The sequence below is a fragment of the Borostomias antarcticus genome (assembly GCF_949987555.1).
Source record: "Borostomias antarcticus genome assembly, chromosome: 11".
Taxonomy (NCBI): Eukaryota; Metazoa; Chordata; class Actinopteri; order Stomiiformes; family Stomiidae; genus Borostomias; species Borostomias antarcticus.
This window is the reverse complement of record NC_140244.1, coordinates 21,617,906-21,644,572: the sequence shown is the minus strand read 5'-3', so window position 1 is coordinate 21,644,572 and position 26,667 is coordinate 21,617,906. Positions and strand designations below refer to the sequence as shown.

The window sequence follows — 26,667 nt, the reverse complement described above, 5'->3', positions numbered from 1 at the left end:
AGGTTAGGGAATAGTCAGGCCCACGCGGGTGTGGTCAGGAAATGCAGTCTTTCGTCTCCCACCTTATTGGTTATCTGAGTTATTACGGAATCATTTCCAGCTCGTCAATTGGGCGTTCAGGATAGAAGGATGGACGCGATTGGGTTAGAATTGCTATGGTAGGACTGAGAGAAGTTGACAGATCTGTGTTGGCTTCCTGACTAGACTGGGGAGTGTGGAACATGGCGAGTATGGTAAGCGAAAACGATAGGGAACAAGAATTACAGAACACAGACCCTCAGACACCGGGCCAGGGTGCGGCGAGATGGGGTCCACAACACGCAGGTGCTCGCGAACTTGCGAATTTGTATTCGCCAGGTGGGTCAATTGTTCTGTTGGTATTGGTCTCTCTTGGCAGTGAGCTAGCTGACTGTCAACATACCCTTAAACTGAATTCGTTAACTTTGTTTTCATGTGGCCCCCAGACACCGAGTTCAGTTGCATGTGAGTCGATGTGTTGATCGCAAAAGTGGTTTTACTAGGCTAGCTCGTTAGATAATGTTAACAGGGATTGCCAGCTAGCTGTTCTCATGTGGGCATACAGTCACTGCGTACACCGCTTAGCCCGATGAGGTGACGCCTAGCTTCTTATATGATTGTGTCAGCGTCACATATCATGTTGGCCATCCGTGTAGAAGGTCATCTACAGTATTTTGTATTTTTTTTCCTATCGAAACTCGGATAACTCGCGAAAAAGTAAACGCATGTAGACGGATGTTTTTACTGTAGTAAAAATTATTCTCTAGCTAGTAGGCTAATATTATCTTTGGGGCTACATAAACGCTGATATTCTTTATACGTCTGTAGCATTTATTTACAGCGATTTGTGTGAGGCTAATTAGCCAACCATTGTAAGCTAGTTATAATGTCCAAATGGACTGAGGCTAGGCTAGTTCTCTTTAGCCTGACTCATATTGATAAACTTTGAATGCATAGGAAGGCTGTATATAACTAATGCTCATTGGTACGGTGGCCGACGCGTGCAAATCACAACGGCAAATCCGGAACACAACGGCAAATTCAAAAAACACAACCGCAAAGTTCAAACACAACAACAAAGTTAAATATAGCTGCAAGCAGCAATAACGGGGCCAAGCGCAACAAACGCATCAAAGCCAACGAGGAAAACACGCCATAGCTACATTGGAGTTATGCATGTGAGCATCTATGTCACCTGACCAGGTGAATCAGGTCAAATTCATGCAAAAGTATCATCACCATGATCATCATCATCATTATATAACTGCATTCACATTCAATTAATCTGACAGCATCAAGTGAGAGTCAGGTCCTTTTTAGAATCTCATTACATTTATTCTATTTTGGTACATATGTTTGAGGACCTATTTCTCTGCATGTCTACATGCCACATGATCATTCTCCAGGCCTTCCATCTGCCTGGAAGGCCCACCTTTACCATCAAGTCTCAGTGTGGGGATTTCTTGATAATTTAGCTACCTATGAAGAACACTCACAACTTTTGTTTCTCTCTACACCTCACTGTTTCCAGAAGAATGCCCCCCCTACACTTGGTGTAAGTAGGCTATGTAGTCTGTGGGCGACTGTCCTCTCCCAGGATGAAGTGTTTAGATTAAGGGCTAAAACCCTCTCCCTGGTTGAAGTGTGTAAGCTATATACTGCAAAAGGTACACTTTCCAAACTTGATACTCTTTACCACTCTACCATCCAGTTTGTCACCCATGCCACATACAATACACACCACTGCACTCGTTACTCTTTGGACAACTAACCTTCCCATCAAACCTGTCATAACATTCCCTAGTTTAATCTCATTTGCACCCTTCTGCAACTATCACCTCTCTACCTATGTCACATTTTAAACTAAATGCCTCTCACACACTGACTCCTACAAAAGCCAGTTCATTTACAATGGCTCTACACAATATCCAGTCTTAAAGCAGACTTTAAAGATGTACACACACATCAATTCTTTATGAACGCTGATTGCATTTGTGTAACAGAAACATGGCTAACATCTGCCATAGCCACATTTGAGCTATGCATGTGACTATTTCTCTGCATGTCAACATCCCACCTGGTCATTGTCCTGGCCTTCCATCTGCCTGGGAGACCCACCTTTACCATCAAGTATCACTGCAAGGATAGCTTGACAATTCAGCAATCTGTGAACAACACTCACAATTCTTGTTTCTCTCTTAACCTCACAGTTTTCAGAAGAATGCCCCTCTCCTACCCATACATTTGGTGTAAGTAGGCTATGTAATTGAAGGTCTACATTTCCATCCAATTGACCTGAATGACTACTGTCAAACTAACGTGGAGTCCATATGCATTCAATTGTAGTGATCTTGATTATTTCAGTTAAACAAGCACATTCTTTATATAAGAAGAGACGACACATTGGTTTAATTCTAGCAATGAAAATACAATGAAAGTGCAATGGGGGTCCCTTTGCACAACAATTCTTATATAAATATCAAAATGTAATCTGACAGTGTTGTGCCCAATTAGTAAGTTGTAGAGCATGCCATCCACTACCCATACAAGCATTATGAACCCCATTTAGCTACGGGGGGCGCTACAGCAATCAATAGCGTTTAAGCCACTTTTAAGAATTTTGGCTCGTTATAGCGCCAACCTTTGGCCTAACTGCTTCATATTTCTTCAGTGACCTCAAGATATGCTCTGGTACTACTATATCTGTTTTCGGAAATACCATCCAAGCGGTTTGGCCTAAACAGGAAATGAGCTCTCTAGTGCCCCCATTCAGTTTAATTTGGCCAGTAATGGAGGCTTTGCCTCGGGCTGACATTGTTGATATGACCACAACGTTTTGTGATGTTCCATGCATTCCTTCAGAAGTTATATGCCTTTTTGTGAAAAGCCACACCCTCTGCAATATTTAATTGCTCACAGTGGCTACTTTCATCAAGTTTTGTAAATAATGCCGAGATAAAACTTTAGATATTCATTGCTAGATTCTATAAACTGTGCTTTATGTAGATTGACAAAACTTCCTAGGAAGAGATAGATTTCAAGTGTTTTTCCAAAAATGCTTATTTGTTGCTAATTAACATAATCTGAAGTCATGGCTCCTTGAGGCAAATTTGTTCAACCTGATGAGACATATATGCCTCCAAAGCTTCCAAGAATCTAGCTCCAACGGGGCATGAGATATGACCGTTCAAAGTTGGCATTTTAGCCCCTTTTATGTATTTTGGCTTGTTATAGCACCACCATGTGGCCAATCAGGCTCTTCTTTCTCCAGTCACCATTAGACATACCGTGGTACCACTGTACTGTTTTTCGGAAAACTATGCATGGCGGTTAGGCCTAAAATGAAAATGAGCTCTCTAGCGCCCCCATTTGGTTTTATTGGGCCAATAATGCAGTGGCCGCCTCAGGTTATATCTGCAGAGATGTCTACAAAGTGGCATGGTGTTCTGCACAACCCTTAAGAAATAATACCCCTTTATGTGAAAAGCCACGCCCTCTGCAAATTTCATTGGCTCATAGTTGCTGTTAAATTTAACTTTTTCAACTTTTGCCGAGATGGAATTATAGATATCGGTCCTTAGATTGTGTGTACCGGGTATCATTTAGATTGGTCAAAGTCTCTAGGAGGAGATAGATTTTAAGCGTTTTTCAAAAAATTCAAAATGGCGGAAAATCTATATAACCGGAAGTTATGGTTCCTTGAGGCAAATTTGTTCATCACGAGGAGAGACATATGTGTGCAAAGTGTCATGTCTGTAGGTCAAACAGGGCCTGAGATATGCCTGTTCAAAGTTCGCAACTTCAGTCGGCTGCTATAGCGCCCCTTTTGGCCAATCAATGTGAGACTTGCTCCATGGCTTCAGGCCCTAAGCCTCTACCATCGTGCAAAGTTTCGTAAAAAGTGACCAATCGGCTATAGGGCCTGCCATAGACTTCCATGGCAGAAAAAAGAATAATAAAACTACCAATTACAATAGGGTCTTCGCCCCTTCGGGGCTTGGCCCCTAATAATAACACTACCAATAACAATAGGGTCTTCGCCCCTTCGGGGCTTGGCCCCTAAATATAGCTGCAAGCAGCAATAACGGGGCCAAGCACAATGAACGCATCAAAGCCAACGAGGAAAACACGCCATAGCTACATTGGAGCTATGCATGTGAGCATCTATGTCGCCTGACCAGGAGAATCAGGTCAAATTCATGCAACAGTATCATCATCACCATGATCATCATCATCATCATCATCATCATCATTATACAACTGCATTCACATTCAATTCATCTGACAGCGTCAAGTGAGAGTCAGGTCATTTTTAGAATCTCATTACATTCATTATATTTTGGTACATATGTTTTAGAACCTATTTCTCTGCATGTCTACATGCCACATGATCGTTCTCCAGGCCTTCCATCTGCCTGGAAGGCCCACCTTTACCATCAAGTCTCAGTGCGGGGATTTCTTGATAATTCAGCTACCTATGAAGAACACTCACAACTTTTGTTTCTCTCTACACCTCACAGTTTCCAGAAGAATGCCCCCCCTACACTTGGTGTAAGTAGGCTATGTAGTCTGTGGGTTACTCTCCTCTCCCAGGATGAAGTGTTTAGATTAAAGGCTAAAACCCTCTCCCTGGTTGAAGTGTGTAAGCTATATACTGCAAAAGGTACACTATCCAAACTTGATACTCTTTACCACTCTACCATCCAGTTTGTCACCCATGCCACATACAATACACACCACTGCACTCGTTACTCTTTGGACAACTAACCTTCCCATCAAACCTGTCATAACATTCCCTAGTTTAATCTCATTTGCACCCTTCTCCAACTATTACCTCTCTACCTATGTCACATTTTACACTAAATGCCTCTCACACACTGACTCCTACAAAAGACAGTTCATTTACAATGGCTCTACACAATATCCAGTCTTAAAGCAGACTTTAAAGATGTACACACACATCAATTCTTTATGAACACTGATTGCATTTGTGTAACAGAAACATGGCTAACATCTGCCATAGCCACATTTGAGCTATGCATGTGACTATTTCTCTGCATGTCAACATCCCACCTGGTCATTGTCCAGGCCTTACATCTGCCTGGGAGACCCACCTTTACCATCAAGTATCACTGCAAGGATAGCTTGACAATTCAGCAATCTGTGAACAACACTCACAATTCTTGTTTCTCTCTTAACCTCACAGTTTTCAGAAGAATGCCCCTCTCCTACCCATACATTTGGTGTAAGTAGGCTATGTAATTTAAGGTCTACATTTCCATCCAATTGACCTGAATGACTACTGTCAAACTAACGTGGAGTCCATATGCATTCAATTGTAGTGATCTTGATTATTTCAGTTAAACAAGCACATTCTTCATATAAGAAGAGACGACACATTGGTTTAATTCTAGCAATGAAAATACAATGAAAGTGCAATGGTGGTCCCTTTGCACAACAATGCTTATATAAACATCAAAATGTAATCTGACAGTGTTGTGCCCAATTAGTAAGTTGTAGAGCATGCCATCCGCGACCCATACAAGCATTATGAACCCCATTTAGCCACAGAGGGGCGCTACAGCAATCAATTGCGTTTAAGCCACTTTTAAGAATGTTGGCTCGTTATAGCGCCGTGAACCACGCACTCCACCCAACTGGTTTTACTGGTTGCACCAAACCAACCTCCTTGGGGTGTTTGCTGGGCTGCGACATTTTGCGTTTCAACATGAAGCAGTCGGCCCTTACTCCAGCCAACCAGCTAACGTCAAAATCACTAGGACAATGAATGAATGATGATGCTACGAATTAGGATGTAATCTATTTTGTAGAGAATGATCTCTGTTGTATATTGAAATAATATACAACAAAACAACTACTCGTCCTCTCTCTGTATATGAATGTTATCCCATCACCACCACAGATATACTCTAAACATATCTTCATTATTTTCGCTATTGCCATCTAGGTGTCACAGACTAGCCAAGAGCCTGGCTATGCATCGTAACGTCTGATCAGCTGTTTTGTGCAAACTACTTAGAGGCCACTAGCCTCCTAAAGCAGGTCACTAGCTATAGATACAAATGTCCAATATTTGATATGACATCAATGAACTAGCTAGCTAGCTCATCAGCAATCAATAACCTTTATTTATCCAGGCAAGTAGTTAAGAACTTCTTATTTATAACAACAGCCTGGCAGGAGGCAAGATAGGCTCCTGCATGTGGGAGAAAAATAGTTCCCTTCTTAAACCCAGTCATTAAACGTATCATTTCAAATTAATTTAAATATACGCTTCTCGCACATGTCCCACTGTTATTGACACTATAGCTGCCCAATCAGATTCAACAAGTAGTAAATCCCTTTCCGGTTGACACATTTCTAATGTGATTTCTGGTTATTGTCGTTGTGTTTTTGGGAGTTGCAATCGTGGTTTCCAATTTGCGATTGTGTTTTCTCTCTTGCTGTTGTGTATTCTGTATTGCATTTGTGTTTCCGACTTGCAGTTGTGTTTTCTGACTTGCTGTTGTGTTTTTTAACTTTGTTGTTGTGTTTGAACTTTGCGGTTGTGTTTTTTGAACTTGCCGTTGTGTTCCGGATTTGCCGTTGTGATTTGCACGCGTCGGCCACCGTACATTGGGCCTCAGCAGTGGTCAGAGTGTCTTAGCACATGCTGTGATTTCCTTATGGTGTATTCAACTTCACTTTGTGTGTGGTTTCTTTGAGCTGCAAGAATTGGAGTCATAACAATTTACAAAAAGTCACAATCCATGTTACCTGCTGTATCTAAGAAAAGCATGGAGGAATGTTGGATTACATCACCATCACAGCCTACAATATTGTCTTGTTTTTCTAAGTAATTTACTTAGATGTAGCCAGGGCTGAAAATTAACACCTGCCACCGGCCAAATGCAGGTAAAATGTCCAATTGGCGACTAGATTTCGGAAGGCTATCTGAAAAAAAAAAAAACTTGTCCGGTAGATTTTTTCATCTACAGTCCCCTTGGCAGGTGACTCACCGTGAGCGAAAAAGTTAATTTTCACCCCTGGATGTAGCCTATATTGGCATAGTACACAATTTATTAACCATGGTGTGCATATGTCTCTTTTTGTCTATTTCCTCTCGTTATTTTACAGGAAAAAGATGTCAGGAATGGATAAGTGTTGTCCTCTGCTTCTCTCTCATGGCCTTCAATTTCTTTCACCTCCTTGCCAACTTCCACCTGGGTCATTCGTGGCACATCTTCCTGAGCATTGGTAAGAAGAGATGACCTCCATGCACCGCACACCGCCCCAACCAATGCCAACCAACACCAAGGTTGAATTGGTGTGTCATGTTTTTTGGTGATTGCTGGCGTTGTTTGGATGGATTTTGCAGCTGAATTTTAAACTTCCAACATTCTAACAACAACCGCCAACTTTAGAATGTTGGGTGTTGGGAGTTGGTTGCCGTTGTTTGGGGCAGTGTGTAGGCACCTTAATGCTTGTTTGCTGTGTAGAGGCCTGTGTAACCTTTGACATACTCCGATTAAGGTTTGGTTTGCTTTCCACATGTAATCACTGGCGTGCATATGTAATATGGCTGCCCCCTGAAAGTCGACGAGTCGAATCATCAGTCGGAGACCCTTAAGTCGACTGAGATTGCTGAAGTCGAGCAGTCGTTTTTTTTGCTCCACTGTCAAAATATGCTGGTGGACTAAGACCACTCACCTGCCTTGTGATTAATTAATATAGGACAGGCCAATCATTGGTTTTAGACCTAGTGTATTACCGAACCAATTTTTGTGCAGTAAAAAGAGACTTAAGACTGATATAGTGGACAGAAGAAGGCAGGGAATCCCTCTCCCTTCTGCTATGCGTCACACCTAGCCTACTATGCGCCAGCAATCACATGCATTTCCCAAACGGAGTATCACAACACAAAATTGTTTTCCTAAATCAATCTTCTTATATTAACTAAGATATCAACTGGAAAAAATAATTTTTCCAATAGATTGAGCTCTAATATCTGCGAACATGCTTTAGTGACAGACAAAACATTTCCTTGTTGACTGCTGCCCAATGCATGGGCTTTTTTGTGCAAACTTTGAAATGCACATTTGAGGAGACTAGGAGCAAGAAAATAACCGTCTTTTATTGTGCTGCCTGCTACTTTTGAGTTTAAAGTTTGATAGCTGTCCCGACTCCTGCGGTCTCCCCTCAGCTGAGGCATAGGAGAAACGAACAAATGAATGAATCGTCAAATCTCTGGTTTGAGCACGCAAATCTGATTCTATTCACAAAATTCAGAGTCGGGTACAGCCCTAATATGTAATCACTGACATGCATGCAGTATGTAATCAGTGGTACTGCTTATCAATACCAAAGGGACTGTGTTGTAGGTCATGGCTAAAAGTGTATAAACTGAGCCTCTCCCACATGACTCAGATACACATGGCTCCCTTAACACATAGTTTAAGATATTTATTATGGTGCCCGGATATCTGCCCTATGGCCGAGCTAATGGACATGATTTTTAAACCAGTTGGAAATGTCTAAAATTGTCACAATTTTATTTCTCTCTCTCTCTCTCTCTCTCTCGCTCTCAGTGGCTGGCATACTCACTGCTGATTTTGCCTCTGGCTTAGTCCACTGGGGGGCTGACAGTTGGGGGTCTGTCGACTTTCCCATCTTTGGAAAGGTCGGAGAAATCCTTCTTAAACATTCATACCTTGTATGTCAGTATGTAGTGGGTGTCCATGGTATCTCACTTAATGGTATATAACTAATGTCCCTGCAGGCCTTTATCCGACCATTTAGGGAGCACCACATCGACCCCACAGCCATCACCCGCCATGACTTCATTGAAACCAATGGTGACAACTGCATGCTGACGCTGGTCCCACTAGCAAACATGGCCTTCAACTTCCTTACCCTTTCCCCTGGTGAGCTACAAACAAATAGCATTATTCTTTGGAACCCATATGCTCTATGCTAAAGAGAAATGCATATAACCAAAATATATACTGACTGACTGTAATATATCTCATATATATCTCCTCTATCTCTCCCCTCCTCTCTTTGCCTCCTTATATATAGCGGAGCTGTACCGTTACTACCCCTGGTATTGCTACCTGTTTGCACTGGCCATCTTTGTGACCCTGACCAACCAGATTCACAAGTGGTCCCACACGTACTTCGGGCTGCCGCGCTGGGTGGTGTTTCTCCAGAACTGCCACATCATCCTGCCCCGCAAGCACCACCGCATCCACCATGTGTCCCCGCATGAGACATACTTTTGCATCACCACAGGTCAGTACCAGCAGACTAAACGGTTGTGTGGAGCCTTTTAGGTGATTGCTGGGTAAAACATCAGCTTTGGAATATGCGTTATAAAGTAAATATATGTCAAAGCTTCATATTTAATAATTGTTAGCTTGTACAATATAGTGTAGAATGGTATATGCTGTAAAATGTGGGATGAGAGTTTATGGGGGTGATAATGAGTTGTGCACTTCGTTTCCCCAGGCTGGCTGAACTATCCCCTGGAAAAGCTTGGTTTCTGGCAAAACCTTGAGGATCTGATCCAAGGTGTCACAGGGGAGAAACCCAGAGCAGATGACCTCAACTGGGCTAATAAAACCAAGTAACACAAAAGACAAGCTGCAGCCTTCCTCAGAAGACGCTGGCCATGCCTGCCTTTTTTTTTTGCAGAACTAATCTATTGGAAACATTCTGACCAGTTTGAGATGCCATAGCTTTAAATCTTGCCTCTTGTCTGGTTCTGTCTGTGAGATAGTTTTGGTGGAGGTTTTTCTTAACCCTACTATGGAGAACTGGGGCTGGATTTGCTTTTTGATACACCATTTGAGCGCACTTCATCGCAATGTCTTCTTCCTAGCCCCATGACCAGCTTTATATTCAATGCTGGTCTTGTATGTCTAATTAGACTCAACCCTTCCTCTGGTGATACACTGAAGCCATTGTCCCCAAAAGGGATGGTAAACCATTTTAATTCACTTTACTAAGACTCAAAGTGAGTGGGAGGTTTTCCCTTGTCATAAAACTCATGATCGCTAACATAAATACTTGAAAAAGAAAGATTTTTGCAAAGCAACACGTAAACCCCATGGGAAAAGTGCTTTCTTCACTTTCATTACTTTTTTTTACCTTTAAGTGCTGGCTTTAGTGTCACTAACTAGGGCTGGATTCTCAGGCCTTGTTTCAGCTTAATATTATACTAAAGCATCATGAATGGAGATTATCCATAGAAAGCTGTTTTTGGCATGATCTGGGAAACTACCCGCCCTAGTGTCCTTGTTTGGTGGACATAGTTATATGTGCAGTTTTTCTCAAGCAGCCTTAAGTATCACAGATGTAGTAAGCATGTTACAGAATCTATTTGTGATGCTCATGTGGTTGTTTTCTCACAATCATGTTTTTTTCCTGTCTTAAACTTCGTCACACTCAAGTTATGCACTCATTATGTCACTTTATCTGCTGACATATATTGGACACTTTCATTTCCGACCCAGAGAGGAACCTGACAGTACAGTAGTAGAACACAACATTCCCCTTCAGCGATATTCCCCATCAGTGATCTTGCCCATCTATGCTCACTGATACTGTAAGTAGGATTGGTAATGTTTGCTTGATGGCCCAATAATTACTTGAGCGCTATGGAAGAGATTAGAAACAGAACTAGATGGCTTGGCTGATGAGTTAAGTCTGTCTTTGCTTCAGCAACTAGACTTGTAAATGTATTGTACAGCAGAATAACTATGCAGTGTGACTGATGGAGAACCTGAACCGTATGTCTTAACTAGAAAACTGAATAATCGATAGATACTGATACTGCAGAGATAGATGGATGGATTCTTTAATAATCCCTGTGGGGGGACAATGGGTGTTTCATCTATAGTCTGATTGGCCAAGATTGCCCCTTTCCTTTAATATTCCCCCACAGTTTTTCAAAGAGGAAATGGTTAGAATTGAAATAAAGCAAAAACAGCACTAGCCAGGGTGGGTGGCAAGAAGCTGGTCCTGAGGCACTCTGTATAGTATAAAAGTCTTTTATTTCCAGGAAATCGTTAGGTTTGACTGTGGACAACACTTAATTAATTACTGCATGCCAAAACTCCTTCCACATTCTAGTCTCAAATGACACATTAAAAATGCCACTTTAACTCTGGCTAGAGTGCATGCATGCATATGACATGTTGGCTTGTGCAAGCAATATGATTGCTCACCAGTTGTGCTTACTATCTGTGTAATGGCACAATTCTGGTGTAAACCTGTAAGTGACTTTCAGTCGTACCATCAGAAAAGAAACCGCCCAAATTGTTGCCAAATATTCCTTTATTTGAGCAGATACAAATACATTCTGTAGAACTGGTGAGACTGGAATTTGTTGGCTTACCTTATTGTCGAGGTTTTAATAATTGTCGAAGGTTATGAAAGTAGACCTTATTGCTTGTTTGAGTCAGAATTTCACTTGCTCTGCTAATTATATTATTAATTTTATTTGAAAGTCTAAATAAATACAAATTTATAACTTGATAATGTTTTTCAACTATTCAGAAAAAATGTGAATTATTCTGAGGAAATGTAGACTATTACGGAAGTCAGTCTGTTATTGAAGTATTTCTGAAAGATTACAGTATGTGATTGGAAAGTGATACCATTTTTTTTCACTACCTCAGATTCCATGAGGCTATGTTATGTTATGTTATTTTTATGTATAGGCTAACGGGTCTTTTCAAGTGGATCCAGTTTTTCAGCCATAAGTTAAAAGAAAAAAATATTACTATGAAAGTCCCACCTATGGCCTTGTGCTGTCCTAGTGAAATAAATGGCTCCCTATTGTAATTACTGAAATTGACATGGCGAATCCAATACAATTTATCTCATCTTTCTCATGAACTAACCCTAACTATGATCTAAATGTTAGCAAAGATGCAGGTGTATTTACAAAGCAAATACAATATAAGTGATGTTTTATAGGCTTATGTTCATAAGGATGAGGGTAGAAAAACTGGTGCAATGTTCCTTAAGTAATGGGGTGACTTCCAAACGGTATTTTATGTGTCAGATACTTACAGTATGATTGGATCTTGTTGCTGAGTCTTTGCTTATAAGTAAATCATAAGAGGATGGATATGTGGCTTATACATTGATCTCAATAATTCTAGGAGTAAAATAAGATAAGTAATTATGAATTTGTGAAAGCTTGAAGTAAAACTACCTACCCCAATCCAAGCCTTTGCCCAACACTGACATTTTCAAAAAATGCATGCAGGTAGAACTGTACTACAGACACCCAAGTCAGCCTACATGCAGACCTACCCCCTGGGATGAAATAGGAGCATCTATAAAGATGATTCTATGTCATACATTTCTTCTGCAGATTTGAACTAATAGGAGCCAAAATGAGAACGATGTACTATTAAAAGACCACAAATGTCACTTTTGGAATGACATGTCGAAATGAAGACCAATATTCCTGAGTTTCACTATGTGCAAGCCTAAAACATTGACACTGAAAGTGGTCTTGCTGTATAGTCACTCTTTAATCTCTATTACAGTGTGGTGTTTCAGGTCATCTGTTGACTCGTGTCTAACATAATTTCTTTGACTTATATGCCTAAGGCTTTTGTTATCAATAGCTACTGTGTGTTGTAGGCCACATGTAATGTCATTTGACATTGCAGAATCGAAGTATATTAGGTTTTAAGTGCTGGCATGTGCATTAAGCCATGCAGTAGATGTGCTTATACTGTTAGATATCATCAAGATGGAAATTGTGATTTGTTTATTTTGATGATCTTGCAATTCATTTTCATTGATAGATATGAAGGCTGAATGCCAAGGAAGATTTGCCTTGTTACAAAGAGCTCAACTATCTTGTCTAAATGGCTATTGCTGATTGTTGGTTTGTATCTGTTTGTCTGATTTTTTTTTTTTAAATAGTAGACTGAACTGTTTTATTGAGTAAACTTATCCTCTCCCTGAATTTGTTGTAAATTTGCCCAACCATATTGACCCTACTGGCCTCTGGTACTTGTCACAGCACTCTAATTTGATTGATACTGCCTTCTAACTCCCACTTCTTGTCCGAGTCTTGTTCTTGGTTGTGTATGTGACATGGGTTGTTATGGGGTTTTAGATAACTGAAATAATGCCTTTTTGTTGTCTTCCACATGGAGGACTGTATATTTCTAAGGAAACTAAAATAAACAGCAACATTGTTTTGTCTATTGTTGACTGTGTGATGTTAACCTTTTGCAGTAACTTTAAAAGTAATCATAAAAGACAAATGGCCAAACTAATGTTTGTAAGCAATTATGAATGATGTAAATGATTAATGACTATTTACACAGAACCACTGCATGAGGTTGACATCAAACTCAGGCCTCCATATAGTGATGCACTGATGTACTTTATGGATACAGGAAATGTCCCTCTACATCAGGTTCAACTGCCGGGCTCTGTTGAGATGTGGGTTTGAGTCCTACATCAACCTCATACAGTGGTTCTGTGTGTATAGGATTTACTGACCATTTATAACTGTTTACAAAACGTATTTATGTTTGTTAATTTTCTACAAATGTTTTAGGAATGGAATGTTATTATACCGTGTTACCCCAAAATATGCTACTACAATGCAGTGAAAAAAGCACACCCAGGTTGTGACGAGCGGTGCAGGTTTATGAGCTGCAGCAATCACCGCTGATCTTAAACAGCTGTGTTGCAGCAAGAAAGGTCAAATTATAAACAAACCCACAGTGATACACTTCAGTAGCTATATGAACCCAACCCTTTACGGTTGGAACATGCTCACTCTGGTATATTTTAGTAATTATATAGTTAATTTAAAAATGAAGCACAATTTGGTGGGAGAGGGTAGCCTATTTTGGTCGTTTAGAGCGCCCAGTGCGCTCGCCAGTTGAGCGGATCATTCAAACCGGGCACACATGCTGTATCCAGATACTTGGATAACTAGGTTGATATCTGCAATCGAAAGTTATGAATTGACGACCATTTCACACGAAGAACATCAGTCATGCCTTTTTGTCCACGTAGTCTACTGCTCCATCGCAATTTGCTTGCCAGTGGCCACTCAAAGACAGTCTTGACTCCGCTCCGCCGGGCCATTGCTCAGGTTTCTAAAACGAATTGTCCGTCGGATCCACCCCTCCTTTTTATTTATTTATTTATTTTTTCTTCCCCTCCTTCGCTCCTTCCCTGCAACAACCATGGCAAACTACGTGCGCGCCCCCGATATCAAGCGAAAAGATGGCGGTCGCCGCCGGATCAGGTAAATGATTCAGATAGCTGGCTTGCTTAGTAAATGGCTAACGTAGCCAGTCGTTTCAGATTTCAAAAAGACGGTCGCTGGCAAAGTGTATGTGTTGCAGAAAACGTATCTTACATAGATCTGCATATTCAATTAACTGTTACAAAATGTCTGGCTATGCATAGATGACTCACTGAAAATATTAGCTTGCTAGCATGAGGAAGCTAGCTAGACTAGCTTATGAGCTTCTAGAAGTTCTAGCTAGCTAACGTGCCAACTGGCAAGGCTTTTTGTTTAGCAAGCCTCGTTGGCTAACGAGCGAGCTACACGGTTATGTTCATATTTGGCACCAGGAATTAAACGTGTTAATTTGCTTATCTAGCTATCTAATTACTTAGTTAAATTACAATATTTATGAGTATGTATCATAAATGATGTTTTTGTCTGAAGCAGTTTCGGTTAACGTTCTAATGTTGGCCAGTTCGTAAGCTAGCTATTTAAGTAGCTAGCTAGTAGCTAGCCATTTAGCTAGCTTGTTAACTTTGTGTAGCTGGCTAGCAAGAATTTAATGATTGCATACCGAATATAATGATTACATACCTAAGTTAACCAAGCGAACACACTTACTTAAACGTAGCTAGATAACGCTTGTCTATGGACAGAGCAGAGGATGCAATGCACTTCCTAATTATTTCAAATGGATAGCTAGAAAAAAGTGTCAAGAATTTAGCTTTGTGTAGTCTATTCCATGTAGACGGCGAACCAACTTTATTATAATTTCTAATCTGATCTAAGGCACTGATGTGTGGTTGTTGGGCCTACTTAACATTAGCTCCCAACCATCAGAGCAAACTGCAAAGAAAAAGCAAAGAAAAACTGGTCTAACATGTTGTCACTTGGCCCTTTTTCATTACCCTATCTGTAACACTCATTACCCTATCCTTAACACTGTTTCATAGACACTCAGAATACACACACTGAACAGTTGGAACCCAAAGGGCTTGTCACTCTACACATTGAATGTGTTCGGTCACTCTTGTAATTTAGCTAAGCATTACAGTAACTGTTCTCATCTTTCTCTGTCTCATCACTAGGCGTTACGATTCCTCGTAACTTCCGGCTGCTTGAAGAGCTGGAAGAGGGCCAGAAAGGTGTGGGGGACGGGACAGTGAGCTGGGGTCTGGAAGATGATGAGGACATGACCTTAACACGATGGAGAGGGATGATCATAGGCCCTCCTAGGGTAAGGGCTCTGACCCACATGTGGGAGTTTTTTGTCATATGTCTCCGTGATCCTATGTTGCTCAGTAAATATATTACCAACTTGATGGAATAGGGTGTCATTGCCCAGTTAACTCTAGTTTTAAATCAAAGATAACTGGGACTCATCAAGCCTGGAAACTATTAAATTTTTTATGTAGTTGTGTTAGGCATTCTGTTTTGACTAATGAATCGGCATGCACACTGAAAATACAGGTATGACCGGTATTCAGGAATGTAATTTTGTCCCCAGCAGGAACGTCTGCCTTATGTGACTGGATTGTTGTTTTTGTATGATTCACAGACAATCTATGAAAATAGGATGTACAGTCTGAAGGTTGAATGTGGGCCCAAATACCCCGAGACACCTCCATTTGTCAGATTTGTGACTAAGATAAACTTGAATGGTGTGCACAACTCCAATGGTGTGGTGAGTATTAGCCTACATTATTAAAAATAGGTGAATGCTGTCGCAAAGCGGTCTGGTTTGGTTTGGTTTTGATTTCAGAATCAGAAAGGGGTTTATTGCCAGGTATGGTTTTCACATACTAGGAATTTGCTTAGGTCTGTTGGTGCATAACAATAAACAAAGTGCAAAGACAAGTCAGTGTAAAATACAAGTGGCAAATAGAGTTCAGTTTCTGTAAGAGTGTGAATGTCGGCGTGGTGTCATGCTTCATCTCTCCCCTCGTCGTGCTCTTTCATGCAGGTTGACACACGAGCTGTGTCTGCACTGGCCAAGTGGCAGAACTCCTACAGTATCCGGGTGGTTCTGCAGGAGCTCAGACGGCTTATGATGTGCAAGGAGAACATGAAGCTCCCTCAGCCACCCGAGGGCGCGATCTACACCAACTGAGCCCTGGCTACTACCCCCCCCCCCCGCCCCCATTGTTTTCATCCCATAGACCACCTCGTTACATTCAGTTGCTTGCCAACACTAGTGTGCGCACACACAGATCTAGGGACATACATGTGGCGTGCACATAGACAAACAAACAAGATACTCTCGGCATGCACACATAAGATTTGAAAACAAACTGTCAAACACAAACACATTTACAAACATGAACGCACTTCTGTACTTGCCATTCTCAGAGGCCCTGGCCCCTCCCCTTTCCCATCACTGGAGTTCTGGTTGGACTAGATATGACTAGGCAGGTGGAGTCATTGGTCCATACCAGACCTGATCATTCGAATACTGTACATCCTACTAATCTTTTTTTTTTATTATTATTTGTTATGAATGCAGATTGTACAATAACATAAATAATCTTATTGAGTGTACATCTTGTGTGCTGCCTTTTTGTAACGGGGAAACAGCCTTTCTATCAACAGCTTACAGATTTGTTCAGATTTCACCCGTCAAAGGTAATGGTAATTGTGGATGTTCAATTCAAGATAATAAACAAAGATTTGCACTGATAAGCCACAACATTAAAACCACCTACCTAATAATGTGTAGGTCCCCTTCATGCCACCAAAACGGCTCTGACCGTTGATTTTTGTGGAAATAATTCACCATCTAACAATATCTTAGCAGCTAATCACGTAATAAACTACCAATAGTGTAATAACTCAATAATGTAAATTTTAAAAATTTTATGTAATAAAAAAAACAATGTCGCAGCAGGAGCAGTAGTAGTACCAGTAGTAGTAGTGTACTTTATTGATCCATGGGAGGAATTTGCACTGTTGCAGCATTAAAGACAACACAGCAACACATACAAATTTACAGTTGATACAAAATATCAGTTACAAATCAAATATACAGTAGATACATATACACATGATACCAGAGGACACCTTCAGAGGTGGAGTCCATGCCTGAATGGGTCAGCTGTTTTGGCAGCACGAGGCAGATCTACACAATATCAGGTAGGTGGTTTTAATGTTGTGGCTGATCGGTGTATATTCATCTGTGCTTGTTTCATATTTGAATTGGAGCCTTTGACCTGACAAAAAAGTGGGCGTTATTTCATAAGTGTTTGCCCAGGCTTTGTGCATGATATGTTCACTTGTGTAGAAGTTTGTTTGCCCCCATAGCCCAGTTTATGGCAGGATGCCTATACAGTAGTAGTAGGCCACTCAAACTGTCACCTTGGTCAAGTGTCACATGGCTGTTAAAAGGACACAACAAAATACCAGTGATTATTTCATTCATGAGACTACATTCGTAATTTTCCTGGTTAATAAACTAATTTCAAATGAACATGCATGCCATCTTGGGTAGTTTACACACCAGGAAACCTATTATAATTAAAGCACTCAAAAAGAGAGAAAGCCACATCCTTTGGTCTTGCATTTATGTGAGAGCAGATCTGACCAGCAGCCCTGTCTTCTTTACAACCACGAGGATAACAACCTTTTCATACAGTATCTGTATCAGTCTTGCATTCATGCATTTACGTTTGAGTACATAACTTGTGTTTCTTGACTCCTCAGGGTCTAATCCCTGTGTTATTTTCCATGTTTGTTCAGACTAATAGTGTAATTGGGTTTAAAGCCATTCATACTCTTAACAGGAAGGATTTAATCGGATTTAAACAATATCTTTGTGTTTCTGGATTCCTCACGGTCTAATCTCTGTAGGTTGTTTTCCATTTCTGCGTATTAGTGTGATTGGGTTTAAAGTCATTCATACTCTTTAACAGGAAGGTTTGGATAACAATCTCTTGGTCTGTATGCAAAATTCAGTCCAAACCAAACTATGAGGTACTCAAATAAGTCCAAATGTTTTCTCCAATAATCAAAAGGTCAGTCGTTAAAAAATAAATAATAATACAAATCACCATTTCCCCCATCACCCCCTACCCCAACCGGTTTACACACCCACCCACCAAAGGTGAATCAACCTATTTCAAATACTGTCTCCTCTCCTCCTGTCTTATCTCAACTCATGTATCATCATCTCCTGTCTCCTCTCCTCAGCTCCTGTGTTATCTCCTCACATCCTATCCTCTCCTGTCCGAATTCATCCCGTTGATTTTTCTAGTTCTTGGCTCTGAATTATGAGGAAAAGTCGCTTCAAAGTGACTTTTGTTTCATGGTGGCGTTTCAAATTGCTACGTCACAAGAGCTACCGTTTTGTGGCATATTAAGCACATTGGTTTGGTGCTCCATTCATCTGAATTGCCTATTTTCACTAGCCTCGCGTCACCAGTCTCTCCTCGGGGAGGAGAGCCTGGTATCTATTTACTTCACTGCCTTAAGCCCGCCCCATCATCCGGGTCGAGCCTGTAGAGCCCGTCTCCAACATCCGCTTGCTTTATTTTTCCTTAACCGGTAGTTCTCCTCGCATCTTCTTTTACAATTTTCGTCGGTATTATGCCTGGTGATGCCATCGCGAATGTTATCTACTCGAAACTTCACAATGTGCAGTAAAAACATTACAACAACTGTTCGTCTTCCGGTCCAGACTGGATGATTATGCGATGCGTCATCGCGCTTCCGCTCTATACCGGCGAAACAACACCGGACGAGAAAGGCCCCAGACTTTTCACTGTCGACTTTTCTTCTGGACTTTCTTCTGGATTTTGTATGCCATTTTAGCTACACTAGGAATAACAGGCTCAAACTGACGTCAGGCTAGCTACTAGCTAACTGCAGACGAAACTAACGTTAGCTGCGCTGTCAACTCACATGATCCGGGTGTTGCCAGATCGGATCTACAATTTCCCAACCACCCAATCAAAGACCCTCTTAATCTGGCGACACTGCCAACGCAACCCCTCGAAGCAGAGGACATTAGAAGTGCTGTTGCAACGGAGAAAGTGGAGAATTTAGATTTTTTTTTTAATTATTTTTTGTACCAGGCCAGCAGGTGCCCCTCAGCAATGTTCAAACTGCATTCCATTAGTTAGAGCAGCTGTGGAGGCGGGGAAGGAAAAGTCCCCTGGCTGATTTACCTTTATGGCTTTTGCAAAGCTTTAAAATGGAATGGACAGCCGCTCAGTAAGATGGCTCATAGGCTACATGGTGGATCAGGCTGCTGGACTGGACTTTGAACTACCCAGAAGACACAGGGTCTCTTCCAGCGTGTGTTTAAATGAGAGCTGTCTCATTGTCCCAAAGTTACAAAGCTGTGCATGTAAAATGAGAGAGAAGAGAGATTCGCTAACAGAGTATTGTGAGTATACCATTATGTAGCCTACGCCTTGTTTAGAATAGTCTTTTGTGAGGCACTTTAGGTAGGCTGCTATGCATTTTACTTCAGTGTTTATGGCAAACACGCTTTACTGTTCATTTCGCTTATAAACCTGTTAATTTTCTGTTGGCTTCCATGGAAAAACAAGTGGTAAATGACATGAAACAGATAGTCCTGTATGTAACAGATATGACCGTGTAACAGTCAGGCAAACAACAAGACAAATAACAAACAGTAAACTAAAATACACAATCAGTTATAGAACAAATTGTAGGTCTGTGTGGACTGGCAAAATGTTCCTCAAATTAATGAACAAAAAGTTACATTTGCAATGATGGAGCTCGCCCTTCAGATCCAAAGCAAACTTGTGAAGTCCCACATCCTCCATGTATTTGACACCTATGTGTAGCCAGTTAGATAAATCCATTATAGTATGTGATATTTTCTTATTTGTAATGTAGAAATCTGGTGTTCACAAGTAACACAAAGCGAAGAGAGCCATATGGTTTGTTGTAGTTCTAAATTATGTGTTGGAGGGAAGTGAGTAATAATATCAGCTGTTTAAGAATGAGAAGTAAGAATGTGTTCACTGAAAAATACACTTTTGTTGCAATTTCTGGCATGATCCCTCCACTAGAAAAATGTTGTCTTTTTTGTATGGACACGATGTAGTCAGATGATTGTAACTAATTAACTTGGCAAACCCATATCAAAGCTTGGAATCAAGTTATGTTTGCTCTATTGCACATACAATATAGAGCACAAAGCATCAAGAATGCAGTGATACAGTTGACCTAGATCTGCTTATCAAACTTGATTGTTTACTTAACCTTGTAAAAAGTCATAAACAGTTTCATGAATTTCTGAATGGTCTCTAGCTAGATATCCTCTTTCCATAGATTGCAAGGACTGGAAGTGTTGAATCTTCTACTTTGGAGAGATCTACACTTCACGTGAGTGGCTTCTCAAGACTATCTCATCTGACTGGGACCAGTTACAGCATGGCTCTGCTCATCCACATGCTGGCATGCGCCTTCGGTCTGGGCTCCTGGGTGGCCATCAACGGCCTGTGGGTGGAGCTGCCTCTCATAGTAAACACACTCCCCGAGGGCTGGGAGCTGCCCTCCTATCTGACAGTCATCATCCAGCTGGCCAACCTCGGCCCTCTGCTGGTCACCCTCATGCACAAGCTGTGCCCAGGCCGGCTGAGGGAGAGCGTTGTGATCTACGCCGTGCTGGGCATCGGTGTCGTGGCCTGCTTCCTGCTGGCCTTCTTCTGGAGCAAGACCACGGTGGTGGCTGGGGCGCCGCGCAGCACGGCCTTCTTCATCATCACCTTCTTCCTGGCTCTGGTGGACTGCACCTCCTCCGTCACCTTCCTGCCCTTCATGATGCAGCTACCGGCCCACTACATCACCACCTACTTCATCGGGGAGGGCCTGAGTGGCTTCATCCCTGGCCTAGTGGCCCTGGCGCAGGGGGTGGGCATTGCAAAGTGTGTGAACGTCTCCGACTCATCTGATAACCACACTGAGGGCGGAGACACGTATGTTGTGCAGACCCAGTACCTCCCTCCCAACTTCTCCACTGAGGTCTTCTTCTTCTTCCTGTCTGCTATGATGTGCATCAGCCTGGCTGCGTTCACGGCACTCAACAGGCTTCCACGGAGGTATGAGCTCTCCACAGAGAACCTCATTCAAGACACGGTGCCGTCTGTCTGCTTTGGCCTGGATAACACTGTAGCACAAACTGGTGACCAGAGTCCAAAATGCCACAGCCAGGAGATCGGCCAGGCCAGGCCCCTGCTGCCTAAACCAGGCCACTCCGTGTACCAACTGACATTCATCTACTTCCTGGTGGTGTGGGTGAATGGGGCGACCAATGGTGTGCTGCCCTCTGTTCAGACGTACTCCTGCATGCCCTACGGGAACCTGGCCTATCACCTCTCCGCTGCCCTGGCATCTGTGGCCAACCCAGTGGCCTGTATCATTGCCATGTTCTTACCTAAAAGGTAAAAGACCAAATAGGTGGATTAACTTTTGTTAATGATGAAGCAGTTATTGTGATGGAGAAACAGTAGTCATGGGTTATCATGCCAGTTTATGATAGTAGTCCATTATCGGAATGTGATCTAAATTAGTTAACTATTACAGTATGATCATGGGCACAGTTTCTGACGGATGGACATCTTGATGGTTTTTCTTTATGTAGTTACTTCCACAAGATATACAAATACCAAACTGTTTTCTTCTCTCCTGTGTTTTTGCCCAGGTCGCTGATCTTCCTGGGCCTGCTGTCTCTGATGGGGACTGGCTTTGGGAGCTACAACATGGCCATGGCTGCCATGAGTCCCTGTCCTCTCCTTCAAAACTCTGCGCTGGGACAAGCTATCATTGTGAGTGAAAACAACATCTGTTGAGATAGGCCCATTAAACTTGATGGCATCATTATACAGGCCCTCAGAGACACGTTCCTAGAAAAGGTTCCCTAAAATCCAATTCTTCTGTTACAGAAGACTGATTACTGAGTAACTCTGTTATTAACCTTCACATTCATTGTTGAGTAAGGTGTATGTGCTATTAGGTCAGTTAGCCTCAGCTGTTTAGAAACAAGTTTGCTTGAAACCTCATACAAGCAAACACATAAATTGTCCTTCAGAGCAAGTGCTGAATCATAAGGATAATGTACAGTATGTTATCTTTATCTGTCCATCAGGTGCTCTCATGGGTCTTCTTTACTGGATCCCTGTCCTATGTGAAGGTGATGGTGGGGGTCATTCTAAGAGATGAGAGCCACAGCGCCTTGGTGTGGTGTGGAGCAGCAGTGCAGGCGGGCTCCCTGGTCGGCTCTGTAGTGATGTTTCCACTGGTAAACACCTTCAGCCTGTTTAAGTCAGGGGACTTCTGCAATACCAAGTGTCCTTGATGATTGTCACCCTTAGAGCCACCACGTTGTGGTGTGTCTTGCACAGCTGGCGAGATCACAGGCTTCCAGAGTTGTGAAATTATGCCTTTTATTTAATCAAGGATGCGTCAAAGACATTGGTGAGAGAAAATGGATCAATGGACCATAACTAAGTAGCATTTTCAATCTGTTGGTGAATAAAGCAGCAGGCTAAATGTGATGATTCATAACTGCACTTTATTTGCACTGATAGTGTGGGTACACTGTAGGTACACATTATTTTATACTTAGCATACGGTAAATGGTAAATGGACTGCACTTGTATAGCTCTTTTGTCCAAAGCACTTTACAGTGAAGGCCTCTCATTCACCCATTCACACACACATACACACACCAATGGCGGCAGCTGTCATGCAAGGTGCTAGCTTGCTCATTGGGAGCAATTTGGGGTTCAGTGTCTTGCCCAAGGACACATTGACATGTCATCAGGAGGAGCTGGGATTGGAACCGGCGACACTGTGATCATTGTATGACCCGCTCTACCTACTGAGCTGCAGCCGCCCCGAGGCCCTCTGTTTTTGATATCTGTTATTGCAAATATATTATCTTACTGTAACTGTAACTACTGTAACTATTACTGTAAAAAGTGATAATTTAAGTAGTTATGATAAACATTTTAACACAAATTACATTTTAACCTTTCATATCCTTACATTTAGTGATACATCTTAACACTGGGGTTTTACTGTGTGCAATGATGTTTTGTATTTCAACACTAGATGGCATGGGTATCCTTCCATATAGAATTGTATGCTCTTCCCCATGATTCTCATGTCACACTCCATGCTTATCACCCTGAACAAATGTAATACATCTATATTGTCTATGACAACTTATGATTTCTCTGTTTGGTGTCTATTTGAAGTTAAAATAATGCCATTTATAATGCAGGCTGCTCTTGCCCTTTGCTCCAAGTTCATACACTGAAATAAAATAATTGCATAATTAAGATAAATACATTACTGTTTTGTTTTCAGTTTGCATAGGATCGGGCGCAGGGAAAGATGGTGGACATACACACACAATTCTGGTGGAGAATAGTAATGGCTTATTGGCTTATGATTGCTGTCCAGGGTGAGTGAGAACAAGACTAAGGTTCTATGTCTGGATCCAGCCAGTCCCCTCTCACGGCTGCTAGGACTTCTTCACAGAGGAGGACGCTAGACATCCATAAGAACCAGAGAGTGGTTTCCCACCAGCAGCTGTTCTCTCCTCCCCTCCTTCCCATCAGACGGGGCCTGAGAGGTCCCCATGCAGTCCGGCTTCTGTGGGGAAGCACAGGGGGGGGGGGGGGGGGGGGGGGGGGAGGGGGAGGGTTTCTGGAGACGGGGCCAGTCAGCTGTTGCCCCTGTCGCTGGTCACTTGGGAGCCTCGTTGACCCCGACACTGAGTAAAAACACAAAAAAAGCAAGAGAGCTTAATTAGCCCCACATAGCCTCCAGGGTTGAGGATCAGCAGAGGACAAGCACAGATGCAACTTTCTCACTTTTGTTGCATTATGAATCCACTGCAGTTGTTTGTTCATACCACCAAAAAAAAAGGTTTTTACTACAGCTTTAATAAAGGGATATTAAAGCCTCACATTGAAGATGTGTTGAGATATGATCGTCTTTTTTTTTTACCCATGAAAACAGTCCAATCTGGCTCATTTTACTTTCTAAATGCTTCTCATAGCCTCTCTCTCATCGCTGCCAACTAATGTGCTTCAGCCAATTACCTGCATGTTGCTACATGCAAATGCTGCTTCTCTTTGTTTCCTGACCTTGAATATCTGAGTGAGTGCAACCAAAAGGTTTTCCACTAGCTTCATTAGCTAAATTCCTTGATTGGCCATTGGCTTTTGTGTCGAAGCATTGACAGACAAAGCAGCAAGAAAAGTGTATAATTTTCCTCAGAGTGTCAGATGGCTGCTTCGCTCCTCCAGCTGGTCAGGAGGGGCCGTGGCCACCTGGATGCTGAGAGCTGGTCCTGTGAGATCCTGCAGTCTCTTCTGCCACGTGAGGACTCCACTTACTACGGCACTGAGAGCTCCATCTGCTTAGGACGACACCACCCATAGTGCCCCCCCCCACCCCCATCCCAGCCTCCAGCCCCTACCCTATCCTCCAGCCCCTACCCTATCCTCCAGCCCCTACCCTATTCTCCAGCCCCTACCCTATTCTCCAGCCCCTACCCTATCCTCCAGCCCCTACCCTATCCTCCAGCCCCTACCCTATCCTCCAGCCCCTACCCTATCCTCCAGCCCCAACCCTATCCTATCCTTCAGATCCAGCCCCAGCCCCATCCCCTTTCAGCCCCAGCCCCTATCCTATCCCTCAGCCCCAGTCCTAGCCTTAGCCTCTGCCCCAGCCTCATTGTCATCCCCAGCCCTAGCCAGCCACTGGGCCTCTCAGCTAAATGAGCAGCGTGTCAAATGGAAGGAGGATTTACCCTCTCCTTAACTGGATAAGAGAATGAACTCAGAGAAGCGTGATGCTATGCTGGTGTCTCTCCACTCCAGATACCCTGTAGCATGTCTGCTGAATCGACAAATAACTAACCTGCGCCTGACAGTGCAGGATCCCCTTGGTTAAGTTCTAAGGCAATATAGAATGTCATACAAGGTTCACTGGAGTGAATAGTGTAGTGTATCAACCCTGAATCAAAGTCTATGGGGTTATAATATCCTATCCCCGAGTACACTTGTTTGAGTTTCAGCTTTATTTAACAGCAAGGGGAACCAAAGAAGGGTTTGTCAAAGATGTTGACAAAAATCTGAAAATGGGCAAGCAAACCCAGAGGGAGACAGATTTTGGCAGCTGATATTCAGGTGAACAGCTTGTGGGGGGAAACAAATTGCTGATGCATGCAGACAATTTAGTGACATGCACACAGACACAAGACAATATTCTGACAGTACTCCAGAGCCCCCTTTTCTACCAATTTCCACCAGAACCCATTTAATAACACTGTCCATTAAATCAGATTGAATGTGACAGCCTTCTGTCATTTCGCTATAGTGTCCCTCAGTAGACACCTACGTACAGAGGCCCCATTCCTCTTTTTCTATCAACAGATATTGATGTTGCTTTAATGAAGTGCCTACCGTCCCACCCTAGGAAGGAGAAGTCTGTCAGCATATGTAAATGTTTCCTGCTTGTCATTGTTGTGGTGGGGTCATCTGGGGTCAGCACAGACCCCCCCCCCCCACTCCCCTTCCTCTGGGAACCCTTTGTTCTGGGGGCTGACTGTGCCACACGAGGGGACCAATTACAGGGCTGCACAGCAGGGAGGAGGGGCAAACTTGTTACGCTGTTGTAGTGAGCTAATTATTCGCCTTTACCCTCTTGGTAGAAAGGCAAGCGCTCATCATGGGCGAGAAACAATGGCCTGTCTGGATGCCTGTGTGGGCTCTCATTTCAGTGGTTTTCGGTTAGGATCTTCAGGATGCTATCATCACAGTTTCAGAAAAGGTTATTCTAATTTCCAAACCATGAACAGGTATAGCATCAATACAATCCCATGGTGCTCTTTGCATTGTCAATCCAAAGGCAATCTACTGGCAACCGATTGCCTGCCTTGTAACCTTGAGATGGTGTTAGAAAATTACTCTCTGTGTCAAGTTAGACCTTACTAGACCTGATGTATTGACACAAAGTCCATACGGCCAGCCTGCCAGCCATTTATAGATTTGCGCTGATATCATATTCCCCCTGTGGTATTTTGTTCTTGGTGTCTGAATTATGTGACAAGGCCTCGGCAGTTTGTGCCACATCAGTGGGCACAGAATGCTTGCCAGGTTTGCAGTGGCACAGTCAATAAGTGACTCTGTGCTTGAACCTGCATACTCCAGGGGCCATTTTCTACACTAGCACTAATGCACTGTAAAATCACATTAGGGCCAGAGTATCTCTGAACGGGGCTGTTAAACAGGTGAAAATAAACTTTTTTACTGCAAGGTGTACTACTACGAGATAACTGACAATAAAAGGCATAAATAATCGATACCTGCCCTAAGTGGCCCAGT

The 26,667-nt window shown here is 42.5% G+C and overlaps 2 protein-coding genes across 5 annotated transcripts; both read left to right on the top strand.

Moving 5' to 3' along the window:
* The first annotated feature begins 212 nt into the window (after positions 1–212).
* On the top strand, positions 213–17,098 carry peds1 (plasmanylethanolamine desaturase 1). 4 transcript variants are annotated; one of them, XM_084445486.1, is made up of 8 exons: positions 213–357; positions 7,156–7,275; positions 8,607–8,698; positions 8,798–8,942; positions 9,097–9,309; positions 15,388–15,536; positions 15,858–15,983; positions 16,263–17,098. In XM_084445486.1, exons 1-8 carry the CDS (start codon positions 222–224, stop codon positions 16,407–16,409), a joined length of 1,128 nt encoding a protein of 375 aa, XP_084301612.1. In that variant the 5' UTR covers positions 213–221; the 3' UTR covers positions 16,410–17,098. The 4 variants fall into 4 exon arrangements, with proteins under 4 accessions (XP_084301612.1, XP_084301609.1, XP_084301610.1 ...); XM_084445483.1 differs by lacking the exons at positions 15,388–15,536; positions 15,858–15,983; positions 16,263–17,098 and adding an exon at positions 9,526–13,149; XM_084445484.1 differs by lacking the exons at positions 213–357; positions 7,156–7,275; positions 8,607–8,698; positions 8,798–8,942; positions 9,097–9,309 and adding an exon at positions 14,260–14,314.
* Positions 17,099–19,612: 2,514 nt separating this feature from the next.
* On the top strand, positions 19,613–22,850 carry slc52a3-1 (solute carrier family 52 member 3-1). Its single transcript, XM_084445471.1, has 4 exons — positions 19,613–19,679; positions 20,597–21,708; positions 21,969–22,092; positions 22,413–22,850. The coding sequence occupies exons 2-4, from the start codon at positions 20,699–20,701 to the stop codon at positions 22,620–22,622; spliced, it is 1,344 nt and encodes a 447-aa protein (XP_084301597.1). The 5' UTR covers positions 19,613–19,679; positions 20,597–20,698; the 3' UTR covers positions 22,623–22,850.
* Positions 22,851–26,667: the final 3,817 nt, after the last annotated feature.